This window comes from Diabrotica virgifera, chromosome 3, assembly GCF_917563875.1.
Source record: "Diabrotica virgifera virgifera chromosome 3, PGI_DIABVI_V3a".
NCBI lineage: Eukaryota > Metazoa > Arthropoda > Insecta > Coleoptera > Chrysomelidae > Diabrotica > Diabrotica virgifera.
The window spans coordinates 110,076,826-110,093,501 of record NC_065445.1 but is presented as its reverse complement, the minus strand read 5'-3'; the positions used below and the strand labels follow the sequence as shown (position 1 = coordinate 110,093,501).

General features: G+C 33.9%; 1 protein-coding gene across 2 annotated transcripts in view; it reads right to left on the bottom strand.

The window, feature by feature from the left end:
- Positions 1-16,676, bottom strand: part of LOC114332614 (zinc finger protein 271-like) — a 100,698-nt gene that overhangs the window by 62,301 nt on the left and 21,721 nt on the right. For both annotated transcript variants that reach the window (XM_050646823.1, XM_050646824.1), the window contains exons 4-5: positions 7,097-7,402; positions 6,563-6,905 (exon numbers count right to left, since the gene is read on the bottom strand). In XM_050646823.1, coding sequence (XP_050502780.1) covers positions 6,563-6,905; positions 7,097-7,402 — 649 coding nt within the window. The remainder of the gene's footprint in view (positions 1-6,562; positions 6,906-7,096; positions 7,403-16,676) is intronic.

Sequence of the window (16,676 nt, the reverse complement as noted above, 5' to 3'; positions counted from 1 at the left end):
TAATAATAATAATAATTATCATATTCTTTTAATAATAACTAATAACTCCAAAAATACTCAATATACGTAAAAAATTATATATAACGTAATTTTAGTTTTTTATGTGTCAAATATTTTACTTGTTATACTATTTCTATAGGGTAAAAAATAACCGAGATAGAAACGTTTAAATCTTAAATTTTGCTGTGGGAACCATGCAACCGGGGTCATTTAACCTTTTATTTTTAAAAAAGTAAGGAGTTTAAAAGATTAGGCTCAACGTGATTAAATAGCACCTGGAATCAACTTTCAAACAGTTTTTAGATGAACCTGATATCGTAAACACGAACGGAGTTATTAAAAAAAAACAATAACATTTTTTGGAAAAAAAAAACATAAATTTTGAAAAAATTTTGGAGCATAAATTGTAACGCTATCAACATGTTCGGGGGCTCATTTAATAGATATTTTTAAGTACTTTGACAAATATCTAATAAGTTTATGTTATAAAATGCATGTTTCCAGTTATTTCAGCTTGAATACTTAGAGTTTTTTACTCGCCGAAAAAAATATACATTCAATTACCTATAACTCACTTTTAGTTAACATTAAAAGGTTTTTGTAGTAAGGGGTTTATTTTATGTTTTATTAGCTTCAATTTTGATAATCATAACTTTTTTGTAAAAACTTACACTTTTTGAGTTATTGATGAAAGATTGGTTAAAAACATGCATTTTCTCAAGAAAAATTAAAATCTTTGATCTTTAATAACTCAAAAAGTTTTGATTTATTTTAATAACTTTACATAACAAATTTTGCTTGAAATTTGTCCCTCTATCGAATTATGGGGTTATTTTTAATAAAATAATTTTCACCCCCGAGAAGGGATGGCATCCACCCCCAGGGTAAAAGCGCAAGTTGGCACCATGTCACCTTTGTTCCTTGAGATATCCTTTAACCACTCACCAATTTTCATGCAAATCGATGGAGGTTCAACGAAATCGGAGGTAATAGCTCATATCCACCTTCAGTGACTCCACTATAAGTAATATCACTGATGTTAGTGAAGGTTTAGTGGGTGTTTCAGAATCACATGCAAATATATCTACTTCTGAAATGGCAACATTAACTTTGCCGGAACTTATAATATCAGAAAATACATCACCAGAAGTTCCAACAACTGATCCGGATACTCAAATGGAGGTTTCAGTATCACCCGTACCGTTAGCATAAAAAAACATTTGCATCAACTTCCGCACAACTAGCAACAACCACTAAATACAAACCAAAGAAAAGACCCAGATCCCCGTTACCAACTGTAGAAGCTACGGGACCACAAATAGTACCATCAGCGGGGGGCTTCACCAGCACAGGCATGCTAATCAAACACGAAAAGTCACAATGCAATACTAATTTTTTCTCTTTCTTTGAGTTGACCTCATTGAATCTCATATGGGGCGAAGTAAATTGCGAATTAAAACAATGGATGCAATGAAACGAATCTTTTACCATTTTCTGGATATGGCTGTCACAAATGCGTTCATTTTGTATCAGATCATATAATGAAGATGCTGCGAAAACAGATTTCAAAGAAGAAGGAGCTTCATAAGATATAAAACATGAGACTATTCCAATTTCGTGTGAAAATTGCTCAAGCTCTGTGCTCTTCTGTTCAGAAAAGACCCATTGGTCAACATTCAAATTCACAGCTCACTACTAATAGTACTAAAGCTGGTATAAAGGCAACGCATCCTGTTGAAGACGTATGTTACGATGGAGTAGATCATGTTCCTGAATGGATTCCAGGTAGTAAAAAGGCTGGCAAATACTGCAAGAAATCAGAAACACACACTTTCTGCCTGAAATGTCAACTACATGTATGTCATTCCGGTGCCAAGAATTGTTGGAAAGACTACTAAGTCCGTGGTTAATGTATTTCTTTCATAATATTTACCTGTTAATTTTTTTTATCAAGTTTATATCAATAACAATTTAAATGTTTTTATAAGCAATAAAAAAGCCCTAGTTAATTTTTCCCTGTAGAACGATATACCGGCCGTACGGCCGGCATTCTTCTTTTTCATTTTGTGGCCGAGTCAATAACGATATCAAAAAATTAACTTTCCATTCGTGTTTCACGTAGCAAAATTGCCCCGAAACCAAAATTTTCAGAAAGTTGCACCCCCTATTTCTATTTTGCCGATTAAAGGGTTAAGGATACAGCTAAAAATTAAATAGATAATAATACAAAAATTGTTCCCCACTGTATAAACCATGTCACTTATGCAGTGGCGGCTCGTGATTTTTACAATAGGGGAGGCTATACCTAACTGTAAAATATCTAGACAAATTTGCACTAGCAAAAATATGCGCCAAAAAATGTAATTTAAGGCCCCATTTTTTGACCATTTTTTATTTACATTTCATAATATCATCCTAATTCATAATTTCATGATATCATATCATTTTAAAAATAGTTAGTCTAATTGTAAAAGTTTAATACCAAAGTTTGTGTCGTTTATTTGTTAACAATTCCATCTATTTGTAAATAGATACCTCGCATATCAAAATAAATACAGATTTGAAGTTTTGCAGTCCATACATAATGAAGCTTCAAATTTTTTAAGATACTCAACTGAATTTTTTTAATTCTAAACGCGGCCTACTGCGAATTCAAAAACACCATAAATTACCGATATTTTGTTTTGAGTTAGAGATATCGGAAAAAGTTATTTAAGCAAAGTTGTTCCAAATATTATTATAACCCCACATACCAAATTTCATAACAAAATTCGCACTTTTAGATTTTTCATTATGTATTTTTAGTCAGGACCCTAAAATTCGTTGTCCCGAGACGCACGCAACCACGCAACGGAGCCGATAAGCTATTCTGCCTCCCTTGGTATATCTCCGGGCAGCGTGTGATGGCACCGTAGATGCCACTGTTAGGAGACCGGGTCTCCTTAAACGCCTGCTGCGCTGCACGGAGCATTAGCAACGGAGACTGTTGGGCTTCTCGGCTCCGTGCTCCGTTCATGCATCTCGGGATAACCCAGGGTCCTGCCTACAATAATATTTAATAAAACTGAGACGCGATCATGCGTTCTAATGCTAATGCTCCGTACGTATGGATAATTAGTGATAATATGGAATTTACACGTTGTATAATAGTGAGAGTTGTACTTGTTGTTTTCGCGATTCATGATGAAGAAAACAGTATAGAGTGTGTAAAAAATTTATGGGGAGGCTGAGCCTCCCTTGCCTCCTCTGACGAGCCGCCACTGCACTTATGGGTCATTCTTAATAAACTGGTAGATTTCGCCACTAATTTTAAAATAATTAAGATTCATTAAATATGTATTTTTTTTTCGTAGCTTGATTGAGATATAGCCACTTGTTAAGGGACTATCCTAGTGTAAAAGTACTTTTTTGGGAATTTCTAAAATAAAAAGTACTGTACCAATTGTTTTGAAAATTTGCACGAGCATTTATTATAAAAAGAAGTATATGTAAAACAATTTTCATTTTTCAAAATATTGAAAATTAAACGATTTATGCGCCATCTACTGGCACCGTGAAAATAAAAAGATAGCTCCACTGCTGCAGTGATTGGGACTAATAGAGACCCTAAAACGACGACACAGCCTGGACTCTAGCGCTAATTGTTAATAATTAAAAATAACAGCTTTGTAATAAAATAATGACAAAAATTTCTTCAGGATCTTTTTTTTTATATAATTATGTTTATTTACAATCTACATCATTAAAAGAGTATTAAGTAAATTTTTTTTCCATGTTTTTGGTCATGAAGAAGAGACTTCCAATGATGTCTCATCTTATTCTATTTATGTTTAAAGTTTTAAAATAGGTCCTGAGGCCAGGTTCAATCTAGTCTCCTTGTGACAGGGCCATTATGAAATAATTCCCTTACTAATTCGTTGTCATGGTGAATGGTACGCTCGTTTTGTGATTCCGAGGCTCTATGGATTTCTTCTCTAATGAAAGGTATATTTAAGTCTTCGTGAAGTGTTTGATTAGGTACATACCAGGGTGCATCCACTATTGATCTTAGAACTTTCGACTGAAATCTTTGAATGATATTCAGTGATGTTGACTTTGCACAGCCCCAGAGGTGTAGTCCGTAGTACCAAATAGGTTTGATTATTGCTTTATACAGAAGAATTTTGTTTTGGATGTTGAGTTTTGATCTGCGTCCAAGGAGCCAATACATTTGCCGAAATTTCAAGTCTAGTTGTCTTCTTTTAGTCTGTATATGTTTTTTCCAAGTAAGACGTTGGTCAAGATGGAGGCCAAGGTATTTAGCTTCTGTTACTGTTGGTATTCGTACATTTTCCATTCTTACAGGTGGGCATGTGTTGTGGCGGTTTGTAAACGTTATTTGAGATGATTTTGTTTTATTTACTTTAGTTCGCCATTTTGTGTACCATTCACTGAGTATGTCCAGATGGTGTTGCAGGTCTTGTGAGGCTTGTATGTGATCTTCATTTACTGCTAGTATTGCTACGTCATCAGCAAAGGAAGCGATCGTAGTATTAGGAGACTCTGGTATATCGGCTGTGTAGAGTGAGAAAAGCAGAGATCCGAGAACACTACCTTGCGGAACTCCGGAGTTAATAGGACAGAGGCTGGATTGTTGGTCTTTGAATTTTACTGAGAAATATCTATTTGATAAGTAGGATTTGATTAGGAGGAAATAGTTACTAGATAGTGCTAATTTTACTTTGTAAAGCAGTCCTCTGTGCCAAACTTTGTCAAACGCTTGTGAGATATCTAGGAATACAGCGTTGCAGTATTTCTTTTCTTCGAGAGTTTTTGATATTTCATTTACTATTCGATGGACTTGTTGTGTAGTAGAGTGATTTTCCCGAAAACCAAACTGATGTTCTGGTAGTAATGTTAGGAATTCATGATCTGCTTATATTCTTTGTAGCAGCAATCTTTCAAAAACTTTGCTAACGATTGGGAGTAGGCTGATGGGTCGATAAGATGTTACTTCATTGGGAGCTTTGCCTGGCTTAAGGATCATTATAATTTCTGCAAATTTCCATATTTTTGGAAAGTATGATAAACTTAGCATGCGATTAAATATTACTGTTAGCATAATAATGGCCTTACGAGGAAGTTGTTTTAGTACTTGTGCCGAGATTAAGTCATAACCTGGAGCTTTTCGTGAGTTGAGTTTGATTATTTCTTTCTTGACTTCTATAGGAGTAAAACTTTTGATTGTAAGGGACATTTGACATGCTGCGCTAATTAGTTCTTCCACTTCTTCATCAAGGTCTGGTGGCTCGGTTTGAAATACACGCGTAAGATGTTCAGCAAAGACGTCCGCTTTTTCTTTGTTGGAACGAGCCCATTCGCCATTTGGTTTATGGAGGGGAGGAATAGTTGTGTATGGTTTTTTGAGTTTCTTAGTCGCCTTCCATAGCGTCTGATCATTTGCTGTAAGGTTTGTAATGTAATGTTCGAAGGTTTCGTTGTTTGCAGCTTTGATGGCTACTCCAAGTTGTCTACGTAGTCTATTGTATATATGTTGATCTACGTTGTTTCTAGATCTTTGCCAGTTTCTTCTCGCACGACGTTTTTCAGCAATGAGTTGCCGAATTTGTAGGGGAACATTTGTTGCATGTGTCAGTATGCGTTCAGTTCGTGGTGTAGATTGCCATGCCGCTTCTTGCACAATGGTGGTGAAATATTGAGCTGCTGTATCTATCTCGTGTGGAGATTTGATTCGCAAATTAAGATTAATGTTTTCTTCTAGGTAGTATTGAAAATCTGCCCAGTTGGTGTTTTTTGACGCTAGTCGAGGAGGGGGTGTGTTGGTTATAACTGTGGTACTCTTGTTCATAATAACTGGTGTATGATCAGATGAGAGGTCATAGCTGGATTCTATTAGACAGTTGTTTCTGGATTCTCCTTTGCTTATGTAAAAGTCTAGCACATCTGGAAGTTTTCTGGGGTCACTTGGCCAGTAAGTAGGGATTCCGTTGGTGTGGCAATCGTAGTTGTTGTCGGTCATTGCTTTTAAAAGGTTACGACCTTTTGTTGTTATGAGTCTTGAGCCCATTGAGGATCTTGAAGGAGGGATTTTAAACTTTGATTTGGTCACTTTTTGACTTTCACAATAATAATTTTTAATCGAGTTAGTAATACTTAAAAATTATTATTCTTGCGTTTAACTCGACAACAGTAAATTTTAGAGAAAAATGGCAAGAGATCTTTTTGTTCAGAATGACCCAAATTATCTAAAAAAATTGTTCGAAATGAAAAAATTATTTTTGTGAATTTGTTTAAAAAAATAAACAATTTTTCGACCACGGCACCGCCTGGCACCCTGTGGATTTGTTATAAGGATCTTTTTTGAGAAAGTGTGCGCAAAAAAATCGAATCGAAATAATTTCGCTAACGGGGCGAGGATACAGCCCGCTCTATTAGGGTTTCACAAAATTTATAATAATAAAAATTTAGATTTGTATAAAGTAAGAATAGTCTTAGTAATAACGAAAGTGTAGTCATAATGTAACATTTAACTACACTATATCTCTATAATGCAAGTACTTACCTTGAGTGCCTTGTAACTTTCCAAATATTTCGTGATACGCCAACAACTGATTAAGATCATCTACATTCACTTTATACATATTGTTAACGATGTCTAGTCCCAACGTCTTTACCAGTTCTTGTTCTTGCATATTAGTCTGTATCTTCACTATACTTCCATCGGCCGTTCTCACATCCATTAAGTTGCTTTTCAGTTCTTGTAAACCGAATTGAGAACTCGATACTAATTTACAATTGGGAAAGGCTTTTTCATCTTTGACTATTTGTATAGTTTCAGTAAGGGAATCTTGGTGATCATTATTTGACTGGTTTTGGTTGTTATCTACAGAATTCTCCAATCGTACCTGAAACAAATTTATTTTTTGTATATTGATGTTATTTTTCTGAAAAGGTCAAAGGAAAGGAAAATACTGAGTGCATAACAATTTTTGGATGACCTAGCAGTACTTCTAAACTTCAGTATCAGCGAAAACAAAATTAAAATTCCCGCCAAAATACTCCTTAAAATAGAATAGAAATGAAATAAAATATTTACCGCATTTTCCAAAACTTGCTGAACTTGTAAATGCTGTAACTGTTGAACAGTCAAGGGTTGCTGCCCTAAGTGGTTTTCTGATAACTGAAGCTGAGCTGCTTGTAATTGAGCTGATAATATGTCTTTCTGATCTTTAGTGTCTTCTATTACTGAAACTAAATTATCCTGAACTTGTACTTGAACCAAATTTTGAGCATTTTGTTGGTGTTGCTGTTGCTGCTGCTGTTGTTGTTGTTGCTGCTGCTGTTGTTGTTGTTGGTGATGTTGCTGTTGTGATTGTTGGCTTTGGTGTTGTGAATGAGAAATCTGAAAATAAGAAGAATATAATACAATGAAACTAGACTATTAATATTCGAGGTAGAACTGCTCAGGAATTGGTAAGGAACCCCAGTAAGTGGTAAGTGGGCGACGCCTGATGATATATCTATTTTAAAACCATCAGCAACGGGGAAGCATTGAAATTGTCATTAATTTGTGTACATATTTGTTTTATTGTATTATACTTCACGTAATGACGTAAACTAACCAATGTGAACTCACACATTTTGTTAATTTTACCTACTTAGTTTGCAGTTTTTATTTAAGTAATTAAAAATTGTTATCTGTTAGTGTAAAATAAATAGTGTACTTATTAACTAAATTAAAAAATAAAATTAGAAACTATAAGATGGATTAATAATTTTTAAGAAACTGATTTTTTTGGTGGACTGTGTATATCGAGCATAATAGCACGAGGTAATGGCGACTTTAGTTTATTAAAACTTTTATTTTTCTTTATAAAGAAATTGAGCAAACATATCGATCACTTAATATGAAAGCATTGTTAGGCCAGGGTAATAAGACAAAAATATACCCTGTTCGTGACACTTCAGCAGCCAGGGTACTGAAGCGTTTTTTCGACAGGTAATACCTATAGGAACAAATTATAACTATTTCCTGCGTAGGATCTGGCGGCCATTTTTATTTATAACCATTTTTAACTGTCAAAAAATGGCATTTCCCCCTTTTTTTCAAATCAACGGAAAACAGTGAAACTTATGATTTTTTTAGTACAAATATCTTCGAGATTATGGAAAAAGCTTTAAAATGGCGTATTACAAAGTTTGATATACAGTAGAACCCCGATTATCCGTTAGGGTGGTGCGAAAAAAGTCAAATTGATAATCCCGTATCGCTATAGTGCGGAAAAGTTGTGATTGATAATTACAAGAAAAACAAAACAAAAATTATTAAAATCGGACTTTATCTTCCGATCCCGCAACGGGCCTAAAGATTATGAAAAAATGAAATTTTACTTTTTTTTCGGAGATTTTTATTAATCCTCCATGTACGTTTTATTTATCGCTATAGTAAAATTTATTTACAGTTTGCATGGTTGAGTAATAAAAACAACAGTTTTACGCATCTAACGAATATCTTCCGATCCCTCAAGGTCAATCAAAATCTATAAAAATTTGAAATTTTCGATGATTTTGATAAATTTAAAAACATTTAGTTATCTCATTTTTCTCCTACATTGTGAAGTTTTTTGCTTGTTTATATATTGTATGACAATACTTAAACAACCCAGAACTCACAACGATGAGGTGGTTGTACTTCTAGCTCCACACACACCCTTCTCTCCAACCAACCAATAAGTGTGATTTTTTACCTTATTTACATAGTAAATTTCTTTTTCATGTTGCTTTTAAACGTCAACTTTGTATTGTGATTTGGTGGTAGAATCTGGCAGCATGGACCTTGATTTAAGTGTTACCCTTATGAATCCATCTCTTGATTGGGGCCCACATACATTAGACCAGGGGTGACCAACTTAATCGGACACGAGATCTACTGTCTGCCTTTCTAATTCTCTGCGATCTACCGACTAGGAATTTTCGTAATATTTAGGACGGGAATAGGTAGGTAGATAATTTTTTCTTGCCATCGATCGACTGACCTAGGGGTCGCGATCGACGGGTTTGCCTCCCCTGCATTAGACGATGCTTCCGTGACCAACTTTTGGCACCTCTTATCAGCTTGCGTGTGTCAGGGATAGTTTTGTACATTCCAGTCTGGTATGTCGCCCGATGTAATGCAAGAACTTATATCTTCATTTGACACTTCGAAGAAGTGGTGGAGAAGATAGTTTTGCAACATTATATTCCAGTCTATTATTTCAGTTTAGTACCGTGCTTCAAAATTTCAAGTACTAGGGAGAAAGGAAACACATTAGCGAGCTAGGGCTAAGGAGAGTGTTAAAAGCCGGATAGATTAAAGCCAAGGACAAACGTATTAGAAATTTCATCCCTCCTCTCCTACTTTAAATTTTGAAGCACAGGACTACACTGAAATATTAGATTGGAATGTTGCAAAATTATCTTCTTCACCAGTTCTTCAAAGCGTTTCAAATGAAGATATAAGTTGCTACATTATATCAGGCAACACACCAGACTGGAATGTACAAAACCATCCTGCCATACGCAAGCTGTCTAGCGGTACGTAGAGTTGGTCACGGAAGTATCGTCTAATGTATGTGGGACCCAATCAAGAGATGGATTCATCAAGGCAACCCTTAAATCAAGGTCCATGCTGCCAGATTTTACAACCAAATCAAAATTCAAAGTTGACGTTTAAAAGCTGGACACAAACAAATGAAAAAGAAATGCACTATGTAAATAATGTAAAAAACACACACTCATTGGTTTATGGAGAGAAGGGTGTGGGTGGAGTAAAAAGTGCAACCACTTTCTTGTTGTGAGTTCTGGGTCGTTTAAATATTATTATACAATATCTAAACAAGCGAAGAGCTTCACAATGCAACAAAAAATGAGATAACTAAATGTTTTTTAATTTATCAAAATCATCAACAATTTCAAATTTTTATAGATTTTGATTGACCTTGCGGGATCAGAAGATATTCGTAAAGTGCATAAAACTATTGTTTTTATTATCATGCAAACTAAATAAATTTTACTATAGCGATAAATAAAATGTACAGGGGGAATAAATAAAAATTTCCGAAAAAAAGGTAAAATTTCATTTTTTCATAATCTTTAGGCCCGTTGCGGGATCGGAAGATAAAGTCCGATTTGAATAATTTTTGTTTTGTTTTTCTTGTAATTACCAATCGCAACTTTTCCGGACTATTCGCGGTGTGCAAGTACTTGGAAGGGAAACGAGAAACGACCGTGCGCGAGTCGCGGAGAAATATTGCAACTATCTTAAATAATTCATATTGTCATTTGAAATTGTCAAATTGACGTATATTTCATACCTTCTGTCATTGAAGCAGAAAAATTATATATTGCTCCACAATATCGATATGATATGCAATTATTATACAGTACGTAAATCGTTCGGCTGGACATAGGGAATATACATTGAGATAATTGTGGCAACTGCGCTAATCTGCGTTAGTTGAAACTTCGGTTCGAGTACGAGTTCTGTAACGAGTAACTGGTGCAATAGAGCTGTTAGAACGAATATAATGAGTGAGTTTTGAAGCAAGGATCTCCATAAATAAATCAAAAACAAAGTTTATGATTAATGAGTTAATAATTTTACTTTAAAACTAAAATTTTTAAAACTAAACTTTTTTAAAATTTAAAACTAAACAGTTTTCCCATTCCCTTATGCCAAAAATATTTAGCTACTACATTGTCATATTTTGACGTTTATTTGTGGCAGTCGAAATGAGTTGTCCATTTTGAGGTTAATGCCCCTTAATGCTAACAACCATATTGTCATCGAGAGAGCTCAGTTGCCAAAACTATCTCAATATAATACAATGTATGTATTTATGCATCTAAATATATACAATGTATGTTCCCTATGTCCAGCTGAACGATTTACGTACTGTATAAAGGTAAATTTAATTAATTGTATTTTGCTTGCAGTACTGCATTTTAATAAATAATTTTATTTACTACGTACAATTGCTTACGTTTGCATAACATAACCTGCATCTTATTTTTTCTTCTTATTATTTTTTTGGACTATGGCCTTGACAATTATCCAGTAACCAGGACTAATATAATTGGCCAATATAATTAAAAGTGCGAATAAAAGTACAGAGCGTAGAAATAGGGGTCGCTTTGCCGAACTTGCACGGTCCCAATAGCGATACTGGATTATCAACTTGACTTTTTTCGCACCACCCTATTATCCGTGCTCCTCGGGACCGAAAGGTGGCACGGATAATTGAAAAGGTGGCACGGATAATTGAAAAGGTGGCACGGATAATTGAAAAGCACGGATAATCCGAACATGTATTTCTTATGTATAATACATATGTACGTATACACATACATATGTACCTACCATAAAAAATAACAGAAAAAAATAAATCTTTCATTATGAGTCTCTCTATCATCATATAGAGTTTCCGTCAAGTGATTTACGATGACGCTATTTTGATAAAACCTCAAAAACGCAATTTGAGTAATAGAAAATCATAGCACGGATAATCCGCAGCACGTATAATCCGCACCCGGATAATCGGGGTTCTACTGTACTCATTTATTGTTAATATAATTGTGAAAAAAGGTCAGAATTGCAAAAGAAAATATTTTCTGAATAACTGTTGTAAAACTTTGTGTACAGCTTTGAAATTTTTGTCAAATGAGGGTTCATTGGTGCTTAATACGTGATACAAATTTTACAGCGATTCATTCAATTGTTTAAATTTTATTCAAATTGTTTATCCCTGAGAGCATTTTTTTGCAATAACATAAGTCAGAAAAAAATTACCTTAGAACCATGCCACAGATGGGTGTCAAATGAAAGAGCATGAGCTACATTTTCAACATGGTTTAAAAAAGTGAATAAAAAATGCATTTATTAGTAATAAATAATTATGCAAAAGAGGAGTACGGTCCTGACAATGATAATATACATCACGTTGTAAACCGCTGCGAAATTTATCAGTTTTTAAATGATAAAAACACAGTTTAAAATTATTTTGTTAGTTCCTCCACATTGTTATAGTGGAAACACCATGTAAACCTCGCAAACCTGACGTGAGTACCAAAAACCACATCATATTATATTTATATTAATAATAATATAACCTATAAAATATCCAAGAAATATAAATAGGACCAGTTTTGGGCCAAGATCCACACCGGTTTTTGAACCGGCGACAGGGCCGGCCTTGCAACGTCTCCAAAATTAATCTAACATGACTTCGAATAACACCATGAACACTACCCAAACTACATCTCACATCTCATATTCCAGTGTTGTTAACACGTTTAAACAACCAACAAAAGACGAAGCCATAGTTCTTTCTAGTATTGAAGGAACCAAAGTTCAAGAGTACATCATAGCCGTCGGTTCAATAGTTGGCCCACGTAACGTATCTTTCGCTTCCAGAATAGCCAATAATAGAATATGTATATATCTCTCTTCTAAAAATATGGTTGATTCATTGCTGCATTCCCACAAATACGTCAATATAAAACAAACTCAAGTAGAAATAAGAAGACTTATCACTCCAGCTCAAAGACTGATAATATCAAACGCTGGTCCTTCTGTTCCAACCACGTTAATTGAACAAGAACTACGTAAAATGGGTATAAAAGCCGTCTCTAAAATGACTTTTCTTAGGGTAGGAATGCCTGAAAGCGAATACAGCCATGTCTTGAGTTTTAGAAGGCAAACATTTATCACACCTTTAGAAAATATGTCCATTCCCGATTCTTTCATGATCTCTCATGATAATACCACTTACAGACTATACCTTTCTATAGAAGGATTCAACTGTTCAAAATGCAAGACTATTGGTCACCAGGAAACAGAATGTCCTGACAATGCTAATACAATCACTTCTAATGCAACCACTTCTAATACAACAAATCCTGACCCAACCAATTCTAATCCAACCACTTCTAAAGCTCTTCCAGAAACCTCCCAAAACACACAATATATAACAAATCTACCTTATAACCAAACAGAACAAAAACCTTCTGACAGAGCCTTAATATCAACCTCTAACGATCACCCAGCATCTTCCCAAAACATATTAGATCAGATCCCAGACGTACAGGTCTCTAATAACCAATTAGAATCTACCATAGAAACTGACGACATGTCAAGACCTACAAATAATACAAATGAAACAAACACTTTAAAAATCCCAACATCATCAACTTCCAACAAGATCATCAATCTTACTCCATTAGAAATAACACAACCTAAAATTATTCCAAACGTCACAAAACATCTAAAAAGGCTCATCTCATCGTCTCCAGAAATCAACGAAAATACCACACAGACTGATTCTCATATCTTCACTTCTCCAGTAACAAGGAAATCAAAGAAAAAAACAAAAACGTCTAAAAGAAATTCTCGAGATGAACTTTTACTTTCCCTAGAGACAATTAAAGACAAAATCGCAAACAGATCACCACCATTTGTCCTCAACTTCGACGAAATATGTGACTTTCTCGAAAACACATTAAACGCAAAACATCCCGAAATAACCTCAAAAAACTATTCGAACGAAACAGCCGAATTAATTCAGATCCTTAATTTTGTTCACGCTTATACCCACAATTCAAAATTAAAAAATAATATAACTCGATTAAGAAAAAAACTAAGCCCCAATAATTTCTCTTCCACAGAAGAGACCGATGAAACACATTCTCAGTCAGAACTCGAAAATGTCTAACCCCTATATATTACAGTGGAATATCAATGGGTTCTACACCCATTTAGAACAATTAAAACTTCTAATAAATGAAACATGCCCTAAGATCTTATGTCTTCAAGAAACTCATTTTAAGCAATCCAATATTAATCTTCAAAACTACCAATGTTTTCCAAAAAACAGAAGCACAACAGGCAAGTGGCGGAGTAGCCATCTTTGTAAGAACAGACCTAGAAGCTAAGCCAATCACATTAAGAATGTCCTCAATTTCAAAAAGAAAGAAGATCCCATAGAATCACAGACGATGACCCAGAGAATCACAGACGATGACCTCAAGACAATCCTCACCAAAAAGTTTCATCAGTGTTAACATATTTAAAAGACATCAAATTGTATAACTCTACTAATGTAATACTTTGTATCGTTATATCCACTAATAACCCTGCGCGGTTGATGTGGTTTTGTGTTTTAAATAAAAAAAAAATTATGCAAAAGTATCGTCAATTTTTCTTTATAAACTTTTTGAATAACTTTTTCCAAAAAAATTAACTTTTTACCCTGTTTTAAGTGCACAACTACCAAATAATGTTATCTATATCATAATTGATAAAAAATTGTAATAAATATGTATAATTTCTTATATAACAAAATAAAAAGTTTATAAGGAAAGATTTACGATACTTTTGCTTAATTATTTGTTACTGATAAATGCATTTTTTATTCACTTTTTTTTAAACCAAATTGAAAATATAGCTCATGCTCTTTCATTAGACACCTGTGGAATGGTTCTAGCGTCATTTTCTTCTTACGTTATTGCAATCTTCTTGCATATCTTCTTACGTTATTGCAAAAAAATGCTCTCTGGGTTAAACAATTTGAATAAAATTTAAACAATTGAATGAATCGCTTTAAAATTTTTATCACATATTAAGCACCAAAGAACCTTTATTTGACAAAAATTTAAAAGCTGTACACTAATTTTTACAACAGTTATTGCGAAAATAATTTTTTTTGCAATTCCGACCTTTTTTCGCAATTATATTAACAATAAATGAGTATATCAAACTTTGTAATACGTCATTTTAAAGCTTTTTCCATAATCTCCAAGATATTTGTACTAAAAAACCATAAGTTTCCCTGTTTTCCATTGATTTGAAAAAAAAAAAAGTGAAAAATGTCATTTTTTGCCACTTAATTGTTTATAAATAAAAATGGCCGCCAGATCCTAGGCAGGAAATAGTTACAATTTGCTCTTATAGGTATTACCTGTCGAAAAAACGCTTCAGTACCCTGACTGTTCAAGTGTCATGCAAAAAACCTTATTGCCCTGGACTATGTAAGAGTTCCTTACATTAAGCTATGATTATTGCAGATGCAAGTATGTATTTGAATTTGAATTATTCATAGTTTCTAGTTAATGAAAACAAAAAAGGTAAAAACGAATCAGTAGTTAGCATCAACTATTATTGAATGCCTACAGATGAAACATAATTTTGGCAAAATTCACATGTAAATAATTTACATTCATTTGAAGCTTCGAGATCAAATGACAAATTAATTATTTTCCCGCAGTTAACGTCCACCTTTGAGATTTTGAGTAACCTCTGTCAGAATTGGTTTTTGCGAATACTTATAGAAATATTTGATCAATTGGAAAAAGAAGAAGAAATTATAATTTGCTGATGACCAGGTAATACTGACACAGAAAAAGGACTTGGGATATATACAAAGATCTTATTGGCTCCGTGCGTCTCCCCTCTACTTACAGTCACGTGACACGCTGTCAGATTTTGTAAGGACGTTTTAACATTGAGTCTTATGGGATTATTTTGTTAAACTTGAATATTTTATTTTGTAGTGATAATAACCGAATACAATTGTTAGAATTCATTAGTTATTAATTTATACTGTAATTTATAGTGCAACAAAAATATTTTCTTTTTCGTTAATAAAGATTTATTGACATAAACTGCGATAGTGAGGTTATGTATAGAAAATCAAACTGATAATCAATATTGGAAAGTGAAGAATTTATATCAGATTAAAGTGAGTTTTTATTTTCTGTTTATATTAATACATAGTATCACTAGCGTGACACGGCATTTTTTTTAAATATCTCATTTAAACATACACAAAGCGTCCTTATAAAATTTCAAAAAACCGCCACCATGAGCAGGTCGGTCGATTATGCTTTGACACTTTGTTAACGCTCGGAGCGAATACACATTGATTTGGTCAACTGGGAAAAATAGCATAACGCGGAGCAGTTCGGGTCGGTGGTCTATCTATTTCTCTCTACCGGCGCTTAAATTTCTCTCTCTAGCATAATGATGGCTGCCGCCTCTGTGTAACTGTCGTTCCATTACTTCCACCTCTTGGTAGATACGCTCACACTCGCACGACAGACAAAGATAGCTAGACCACCGTACTTGATATCGGCGTTACACCCCGATGCATTGAGTGGCATATCCCTAGCCAGATCTATTCTCTTTACATATCTCTGGATATATAGCACCGAAATTACGAAAGGTAGAACTAACAATAAATCTGAATAAAATACCTCAGTGTAGGACCAATACTATTGGGACCATGCAAGTTCAGAAGAGCGACACCTGGTTTCATAGTTCAGCAACATTTTTAGCACTTTTAATTATATTGGCCAATTATATTAGTCCTGGTTACTGAATAATTGGCAAGGCCATAGCCCAAAAAAGAATAAGAAGAAAAAGTAAGATTAAAGTTATGTTATTAAAAGGTAAACATTGTATTACAAGCAAAATACCATTAATTAAATTCACTTTAATAATTGAATATCATATCAATATTATGGAGCAATATAATATATAATTTTTACAATTTATAACACATCATTTGCGAAATCTCATTTTCTTCAATGACAGTAAGTATGAAATAAACGTCAATTTGACAAGTTCAAGTATCAATATGAAT